The sequence below is a fragment of the Quercus lobata genome, chromosome 2, assembly GCF_001633185.2.
Source record: "Quercus lobata isolate SW786 chromosome 2, ValleyOak3.0 Primary Assembly, whole genome shotgun sequence".
Lineage (NCBI taxonomy): Eukaryota > Viridiplantae > Streptophyta > Magnoliopsida > Fagales > Fagaceae > Quercus > Quercus lobata.
In genome coordinates, this window is record NC_044905.1 from 64,349,018 (window position 1) to 64,359,012 (window position 9,995).

Consider the following 9,995-nt stretch of genomic DNA (forward strand, 5'->3'; position numbering starts at 1 on the left):
TTAACAACCCAAATCCAATCTTCAAGTGTAAAGAACTTTTGTTGCCGATTAGTATATGTAAGAGAGAGAGAGACAGAGTTTCTATTTTATTTAATCTAGATGAGAGAGAGAATTGAATAAAAAAATTGAAGAAAAAAAGATTTAGATGAGCTACATTTAGTATAAATTTTTGCAAAATACACAACTGGATCTAGGTGTATTTTTGTGTCCTTTTTTTACAATGTTATCTATTTTAGAGAATAATGCATTTTAAAGAACCGGATGGGGATGCTCTTATATTTCTAGACTCTAGAATGAAGAAAGTCCATTTCTTAATTATGATTTTATTTAAATAATGTGATGTTGGATATAATTTTTTATTTATAATATTTAATCTAAGCCATAAAATTTATTCATTTTCGAATGAAAGATAATCCTTTTGTTGTGAGCTTAGGTTATATTCTATATTTAGCGGTGATAAGATTTATTCTGAAATATGGTAGTTGCTTCATTCTAAAACTTAGTAAAGTGTGGTTTGGTAGAGTTTTTTTTTTTTTTTTATTAATTTTTTTAATGGTGTTTAACTTTATTTTGTTTAAAAATAAATAAATTTGGTGAAAGTATGTTGTATCTTGTAAGATACTTAAAAAAAATGAAGGAAAAGGAAAAATCATGTCAAACCAATAATCAATGAAGAAAATTCGGAAACTCAGAGAAACAAATGCATCAATATTCCCTTCCTTTGTTTCAACACTTTATTGTGAGCAGTGAGCACTCTTTTAGTTTTAGTCGTGGTAGCCCTAATAAGCAATAACTCTCTATGAACTCCCTCATTAGTCATGGCAACTAGATCAAATTTTTGCCCAAACAATCTCAGGCTCTAGATCAACTTCCTCTGCACTCTAACTATTATAGCCCAGCCCGAATTCAAACAAGACCCAACACTACCCAATCACCCAAGCCGAATTCGGTTGAAGCCCAACCCAGCTTAGCTCAATTCTAAACCTAAGTCAAATAAGCACAAACCCAATCTAACTTTGTAATAATTACCAGAGTATGACACAGAATATAGAAAAATGTTTAATACTATTAAAACAATAGAAAATGCTATATGGTGGGAAAGGATTCATGAATATCTTGGATGAATGAGTTTACACCCAAAAAACAAAATCTTAGCATGTCAACAATATCATTTTGTAGCTAATCTGGTCAATACAAACAGTGGGGGCCGGATTTGTTGAAATTACAACTTGTCAAGGAGACTATAGCAACTGTTAAGAATATTCCAATTCCAAAAGGTTTAAAGATATGACACAACTGTGGTTAGATTAGAAACATGGAATTTTACTATGAGAGTTAGTTTACTGGAATAATCAGTTTTAGTGGTCCAACCAAGAAAACAACAGCCTTTGGAGAGATTTTAGAATAGAGGAATTCATGAAAGGCTAAAAAATTATGTTGTAGAAACCGCTAGACCCACTAGTCTAGCCATGTAATTCATCACTGAGCTAATTTCTTCACACAAATACTTCCGAGAATAATATCCCAATAGATCTATCTTCATCCTCCAAAACCTTTCACAATTGCTTTGTACCTTCTCTACATAGCTTGTTAAATTATCAATTCTCCTAAAAATTTAACTATTATGATACGGTAAATTTAATCATTTAACTACGTATTTCTAATATAACTTGTTCCAACCCCACCGTTAGGCCCAGTTTAGATAAATGGGGAGTAAAGTAGATAAAAAATCTTGAGTTTTGAACCTAGCTGCCAATGGCCAAACCAAATAATAGATCCAAGACTCCAGAAATATACATCATGGTCTCTGCAATTTTCTCTCATTTGTAAGCTCTGACACTTCTTTCATATTTTGGAAACACATAAAAGAATCTTGTTACCACACCATTTCGTCTCACAAAGCAATGACTTTTCTTTTGCAAAACAGCACGCCTTTATGGTTAAAACCCTCTGGATAAAACGAGCTCAAAAGATTGCAGACGCTGATGTATTAACAATTAAATAAATAAGCAAAAACTATTCTTTTTTAACATATCAAGCGACCCAAGTGGTTCACAGTACAGAGAAGGAAAAGATTAGAAGGTATACACAAGCTAATTTTGAGTACAAAAAGGGTAACGCAAAAGAAATATTTGTGCATACAAGAACAGATGGGCTTATGGATTTGAACAGTTGGGAGGTAAAAACAGAACAACTAGATAAGAATTTGCAAAGCTGCAGAAATGGCTGCTGCTTAAACCCGATTTTATTTCTCATCCTTGGTCATCCAGCAGCTGAAACCGCTATAATCCAACACTAAAACTGTAACCAGATCAGTCCCTCGGCCTGTTAAAAAGGGTCTATCTTCTAACAAAGGAAGCTGCTCTAGGAAAACTACACTGAGGCACACTATAAGTAAAGCCGGATTTGTTTCTCTTCCCTCTCTTCACCTCTCATTGTTGAGGACTGTGTGTCTCTCTCTGCCACACATCTTTTATATGGGACAAACCCTTTCAAACACTTTGCAGGGCTCCTTCCTAGTTCAGAGAAGGCTGAATTTTCACTTGGTCTTAATTGGAAAACTAGGCCTGCCTCTTGATTCTCCTCTTTAAGGAAAAGTGGATAACTCTGGGTCTCAGCATCTGAACATTTATCACCATTGTTCCCATCAGTTACTGATCCATTGTTTGAACCAGTCCAAGACCCTTCCTTCTGAACTTCTTTACCTTGGACTTCTTCTAGATCAGAGCCCAAATGTGCTTTTGATTGCTCCACCTCATGGAATGGCATGACAGGAAAACGTAAACCTCCATAAAAGGTCCACCATGGTATAGGAGCAGCAGAATTAGCTTCTGCCATATATGAGTTTTCTTTCTGGCATTGCATGAAATAGAGGCCACCCTGTACACCCTGTGTTGAATGACTCCAAGAATATTCTGTATTCCCCTGTATAGATTTCACGGGGACAAAGTTCCATGGTAATGGTTGCACAACTTTTTCCTCGAGGATATCCGCAGGCATTGATTTACCAGCCACTATGGTGGGAGAAGATGGTCTGTGTGAATCTGTTACTAACACAGTCCTTCCAAAAAGCTTAAGACTCCGGTTTGACGTTTCCTCTGATGCACCTTCTTTAACATAGTTGTTTTCCCTGGGAAACAACTCGAATTTCTGGGAATTGAAGCCAACAATAAAACAACATCAGAATATAATAAAAGGTTTCATTTGACATTTACTGAATTGGACAAATATGTTGTCAAGCAAAGGATCAGCAAGTACCATGGGAAGTTGCTCGTCAGAAACTGAACCAACAGTTGTTAGAGCTGGTGATGGAGATGCACTTTCCTCGGTCGATTGGTTGGGTTCAGATAGTACTAAGCCCCCAGGTTGGACACCAGCTGTAGATGAAGCAGGGGATAAGCTGCCATTTGGTGTATCTGAATCAGTGAACCCCACTGTATCTGAACCAATTGCAGAAAATACTGAGGTTGGAGATTGGTCTTCTTGTTCCCAAACCGATGAATTTGGAGATGCAGACCTCATTGGCTGTTCCAGAGCGGAGACTTCTTTATTAGGTGGAATTACAAGTTTCCTGGGGTAAGGATGCATAGGCTTTCGTTTTGGTCGAGGAGGAGGAATCTCAATTGGCTCTGTGGAGGTTGTGTTGCTACCATTAGAGTCGCGAGCGATCTATTACAAAGACAAAAAAGCAGGGGAATCAGAATGGCACTGAGCAGGAATGCATGAACCCATCTATAAAGGTTGCACACCTTGGGGTCCATAAAAATTTAACTTACTTTAACAAAGGGAACATAGATATTATGGTAGGGAAATGGGTACTGGAATAAGAGCAGTAAACCTTGGAGAAGAATTTTTGAGCATGACTTCTAATCTGAACTGCATTTTTTGTTCCCACGTGTTCTGTTATAGAAACCAAATAATGTAAGAAAATGGATCATAGTCAAGGAATTTGCTTGAGAATATAAGAAATGTAAATTGAAATATTGAATCATACCCTCTATCCGTCGCCAAGCCCGACCATACAGCTTTAAAGCATCAAGAAACTTCTTATGCTCTTCCTCCGACCATCTTTCTCTTTGTTTTGTGATTGTGTATGGTTTCCTAACCTGTTGACACAAAAACAACCGATAAGAAGAAACTCGGAGCAGAAGCGGAGCATGAAGAAGACAGAAAAGGTAAAAACCTTGGGAGCATAATCATTGCCACAAGAAAACTGATCCCTTAGTTGGACACCAGTTACAGAATGCAGGCCAGAACTCAATGATATTCCATTGCTTGCCTGGACCACAGAATGTGAACGAGAACCGACAGTTTGATCCTATAGCCAAAAGAGGAAACAAACCACATCAAAAAAATTTCCAGCTTAGTAACAGAAAATTTGCAAAATTTTGTAGTACCAAGTCATCCACAAATTCTATTAGCAGGATCTAACAACTGAATTCTTAAATTATTTGCTAAACTAACACAACAACAACAAAAAAGCTACTTTTAAACTGTTCAGTCAGCTAAATTAGTTTAGAGTGAATGATATATACCCTCTATAATTCTTTTTCCTTTATTGGCAAATTAAGTAGGAAACTTTTAACAGGCCTCAACCAAAAGACTATATCACAAAACTCCTCTATGGCTATGAGTAATTTCCCATTGACAAAACCAAATAACATGAAAATAGTGAAAACCCAACAACAATTGTCAAAACAAGAAAGATAATTTGCAAGAAAATTGTTCCAAATAGATGAATGGACAGGAAAGCAGAGAAAAAAAAAAAAGTCATCCTATTTTTCAGGATTGTACAAAACTGCCATTTAAATGTTATGAAATAAAAAAATAAAAAATAAAAATTAATAAGGTTATATAAGCGTTTGTGTTTAAGGTCAAAGTTAATAGCTGAAGTTATGGTGATGTTTGACTATAATTAATTGACATAAATGATCGGAACTCAAATTAAAATTGGTAATTCAATATCATATCTGGGTTTTTGTACTTTTTTTAGTAATTAATAATTACCACCCAAAAAAACAAATAAATTATTAAAAAAAAAAAAAAAGCTTTGCTGATTGATACCTGAATAGCCATGAATGCAGAAACTCGCTCAGCAGTTGTATCACTATTACTTACTCCTTTTGCAATTGCATGCAGAGAATCAAAAAAAATTCTTAAATTCCCAGATTCCTTTTTTTTCCCTTTGCCTTGCCTTAGGGAACCAATTCTTGACAGTAAATGGACCCGACCCGACCCATCTTCATCCAAGAATACATAAACAAACAAAGAAAAATCCAACTTTTACTCTTTTTTGGGGGGTTTCTTGGATCCAAAATCGAGAGAGATCAGATCAACAAACAAAGAAACAATCAAAAAAACCGACTAGTCATGTCATGTAGTCATGTGGCTCCTTAAAGACAGGAACAACAAAAGTGATGACTTTGAAACCAAAACACAGAGAGGAAGAGAAAGGCAGAGCTAAGGAAGAAGAAGAAGAAGAAGAAGATGAAAAAGGAAGAAGAGAGCAGAGAAAGGCAGAGAGAAAAGTTGGGTTTGGTGTCAGGGAAATGAAAATGAAATCCTAGTTGGAAATGGAAAGTAATATAACTATTTTAAAGTACCATATATCTTATATGGCTTGTGATTGTGAAGAAGAAAAAAAAAAAAAAAAAAAAAAGTAGAGAGAGGCGCCACGTCAGAGTTGGGTCTCTCATATTATTTTTTATTTATTATTATTTTTTTCCTTAAATTTTCCAATAGAAGTTGAATTGAGATGCACAGAACGCTCGAGAATTCAATGGATTCTTGTGGCTCTCGTCGCACAACCCTCCCCGACACGTGGCTTCAGCTTGTCCTGTCTCCCGCTTCTTATTACACTTGTGTGTTTTTTTTTGTTTTTGTTTTTGTTTTTTCAATGGTATACTCGCAGAGTGTGGAAGTAGAGCATTGTACTCGCATTTCATTGAAGGTCCCACGTGTCATGTCTTCTTATCTACAACTACGTGATGCCGAGTATGTTTAGATACCGTTTACTCTACTAGAATTAAAAAATTATTATTGAAAGTATTGTAGATAAAGGTAAAAATTAGTTGAATAGTACAGTAGGGTCTATGAATAGTATTAAAAAGTACAATAGGACCCATAAATATAGCAAAAATAAGCTGAATAGTGAAAGAATTTTAATTTTTTATTCTTACCCAAACGCATACTTAATTATAACTTCACAATTTTTAAGTTTTTTTCTTTTTTTTTTTCAAAATTCTCACTGCATTAAATAATATTTGTCTAAGTACCAATTAAGTTGAGAAAGGCTTTTATTTTATTTTATTTTTAAAAGATGACATGCTTAGCATTAAAAGCAAAATTTGGCCTATTTTCCCATCTAATGGGATGATATTGGTGTTTGGTACTCCAGCCCTCCCCCTCCCCCTCCCCCTTCTTTTTTGTCCCTAACTACTAATTTGGGAGGAGGAAAAAGGATGAAAAAGAATAGATTTGAAAGATATATCTTCAAAGAAATTTTCATCTATGACCTTATTTGGGAGTTTATGTATAAGAGATGATCTTCTATTCTCTTGTTTTTTATTTTAAATAGGAGGGGATACAATAGATAGGAGAGAATACTCATTCATCTAATTTTTCTAAGAAAATTTATTATTTCCTTTAAAATTGGGAAGAATTGAAAGGACTGAAATAAATTTTGATTAAATTTTGACTAAAATCCCCACAATACCCATTATATTTTTTATGTTCTTGCACCACTTTGATGGCTTTCTATTCCAATTTATTTATGGTATTTTTAATTTTGTGAAGAATTTTGCTACTTTTTTTTTTTGGTTGATAATTTGATAGTTACAACAATGAGGAGGGAAGCTGCGAACCCACAACATTTTTGTTGAAAATATTAAGAGTTGCCAATTAAGTTACAAGACTCCTTCATTATTTTCAAGCGATGCAATCTTTTATTTCTTATAAGAAGATGTAACCATGATATGGCCATACAACTCTTTATTTATGGTGATTGTCTTGGTTTTTGATTGGTTTTTTTTTTTTTTTTTTCTCCTTCCTATTTAGTTCAGTATAGCTAACTTGCCTTCAATTTTTCTAAAGTCACTTACAAGTCACATCTCTCTCTCTCTCTCTCTCTCTTATATTATTTTTAATGAGAAATGCTATGTATACAATATTTTCACAACAAATCTTATGTAGTAGATTGTTACTTGCTATTACTAGTGGGTAAGAAAGTAATTTCATTGTTGAATTTAAATTAAAAACCTGTAACAACCTACCAACTAAGATTTGTTGTGAAAATGTTACGGACGTAGCATTCTTTTAATTTTATACTCATTTTTTTAGTTGAATCTTATTGACTCACATTAAATGAAGGATTTTGTTAATGAATGCGCCAAGGACAATCATTAAAATGCCATTAATATTTTGTTAAATAATAATTTTATATGTTTTATAAAAAATAAAGTTAAATTTTCCAAATATAAAAAGGGTCATGTTAATTTGTTGACATCACTTTTATGAGAAATGAAAAAAACTGTCAAAATATTAATTGTTTTTTTTTTCTTTTCCCATAAAAACTTTATTTAATTGGATTTTTAACTAGTATCCTAAGAGCACTCATTAACCTTTCTCATATAAAAAAAATACAAATCCACAATAAATTTGTGCATGTCAACAAATAAATTATTAACATGTAGTATATTTTATTTTTCCAAATAAAAATGTATTCCAACTCATAATTTGACCATTTATTAATCTTACTTTGACACGAAACCTCAAATGAATTATACTTGGAGACCAATATGATAAACTTTCGTGAGCGGTTTAATTATCTGGGAAGGACAATTGTTTACGTCTAAAGGCGAGTATGGAAAAGGATGGGTGATGCCAAAAGTGGTGGGAACTAGGAGCTATAGTATTCGTCACTTTAGTCGAGACAGAGAGACAAAGAAATAGATATATCACAACACAACAACACTGAAAAATTCAAAGATATTTATTTTTTTGTGACGAGGAGAAACAAAAAAAAAAAAAACTAAAATATCTTCAGCCTCTAAAATAAATATGGAGGAGAAAATTTTATTATTTATAGAAAAACAAGGTTGGCCACGAGTTGTGGATGAAAAGTCACAGAGAGAAAGAGAAAGAGAAAGATAGAGAAAGGGAAAGAGAATGATACCTTTCAATTAAAACTATTTGCTTTTTTAAGTGTTGGATGGATAGATCATAGATAGATTAGAAATAGATGAGGATGAGCCAAGTCTTTTGTGGGTGTGGGTGTGGGTGTGTGTGACTGTGAGTGTCGCACTTTGCGCTTTTAGCCACGTCATATCCACTCGCCCACCCCAGTCATAAAAAGTCGCCACGTTTACATTGCCAACGCTAGACAGAGAAAAAATAGGGATATGGATGTGTGTTTTGGACCACTCGTATAACTTTTTCTTTTTTTCTTATTATTCAAAATTTTCGGACCACAACTTCAAGGTACTGGTACTGGTGGGGTTTTGAATTTCATTTTTGTCTTAGATATGATTTGATTTGATTTTCTCACTGTTAATAAATATATAAAAAAAGTTATGTTTAAAATATTTTCATAATGCTTTTGTATTAAATTATAAGTGGTAAGTTGTTATTTGTTCTTATTTGAATTTATAACTTAAATTTTTTTTTTTGTCTACTTGTAAAACCAAATAATAACCTGTAACTTATAATTTGTTGTAAAATTTTCCTAAAAAATTTTATTGTAAAAGTATTATAATAATGTTTTGTGGATGTTAACGTTTCTAAAAAAGAAAAAGTGGAGATTTTTTTTTGATTCAATAATAAAGTGGTTTTGGGCAGTGCCATGTGGCTAAGTATCAAAGAAAGTGGAACGTTCCACTCAATATGAGGCCATCAATCTCATCTATAATATCTTTGGCTAGTTAGAAGAGAAGATATTCGGTTTTCTTTCCGCCTCAAACTCACTACTGTCCGTTGTCCAACTGTCAAGCAATTTGCTCCAAGTCCAACAACAATTTGCCACGCCAACTTCGTTCCTCTCATTGGCTTCTCTACCCTTCTACCTCTATTTCTATAGCTATAACATACATCATACATCTCAACTCTATTTCTATAGCTATAACATACATCATACATCTCAAATGTTACCATGAATGATCAAATTCTTCGTGGCATTTTTCCTTTTTTTTGATTATTTTTATTTTATTTTAAACTTTAATTATTTTATAAAGAAACAAATGTGATAAGTTGTGGTTAATAAAATATTAAGTAAAATACTCAAAATGACGTAAAATATTTTATTCTTTTTTGGAAAATATAATAGTGCATGGACTTCACTCTTTAATAAGAAATGTTTATTTGCTTTGATTTGACTTAAATATAATAGTTGTAACATTTTATTTTAGTTTTAATAATTAACGGTAGAGGAGGGCTCTCTCTCTCTCTCTCTCTCTCTCTCTCTCTCTCTCTCTATATATATATATATATAGTTACAAATAATCAAGTATAATAGAAACCATATTTATGTAGCTGTTTCTGGACACTATGATTTTATATTATTTTATTCTTATAGAAAAAAAAAAGGCAATTACAGATTTTGTAGTTAGGAGTGGGAGATCATTAATCATTATTACATTTGTCTTCTATGAAAAATATATATTTATTTTAGTATAAATTATAGGTATATTTTTATTTTATTGAATTGTATATGTTAAGGCATGTAAAATAATGTTTATTAATTAAAATATTTAAAATAAATTAGATTTTTATATTTTTCATAATTCTAAAAACTATATTCTGTGTAATCTTTAAATGATTTAACAAAAAAAAAAAAAAAATCTTGATATAAAATGTTTAAAGTATATTAATTGTGATCAATATAATTTACAAGATAGTTCAAAACTTACAAAAGGATTGGATGGATATATTATTACTTTTATAACTTCTCACAATTACTTATTGTAATTAGATTTACGTATTTGTGTGGCTTAAAGATAAAG

The 9,995-nt window shown here is 32.6% G+C and overlaps 1 protein-coding gene across 1 annotated transcript; it reads right to left on the reverse strand.

Moving 5' to 3' along the window:
* Positions 1-1,997: 1,997 nt before the first annotated feature.
* LOC115976209 (protein REVEILLE 1) lies at positions 1,998-5,559 on the reverse strand. The gene is made up of 6 exons (XM_031097357.1): positions 5,065-5,559; positions 4,184-4,318; positions 3,995-4,106; positions 3,839-3,900; positions 3,259-3,669; positions 1,998-3,150 (listed from the first exon to the last, which is right to left on the reverse strand). Exons 1-6 carry the CDS (start codon positions 5,074-5,076, stop codon positions 2,389-2,391), a joined length of 1,494 nt encoding a protein of 497 aa, XP_030953217.1. The 5' UTR covers positions 5,077-5,559; the 3' UTR covers positions 1,998-2,388.
* Positions 5,560-9,995: the final 4,436 nt, after the last annotated feature.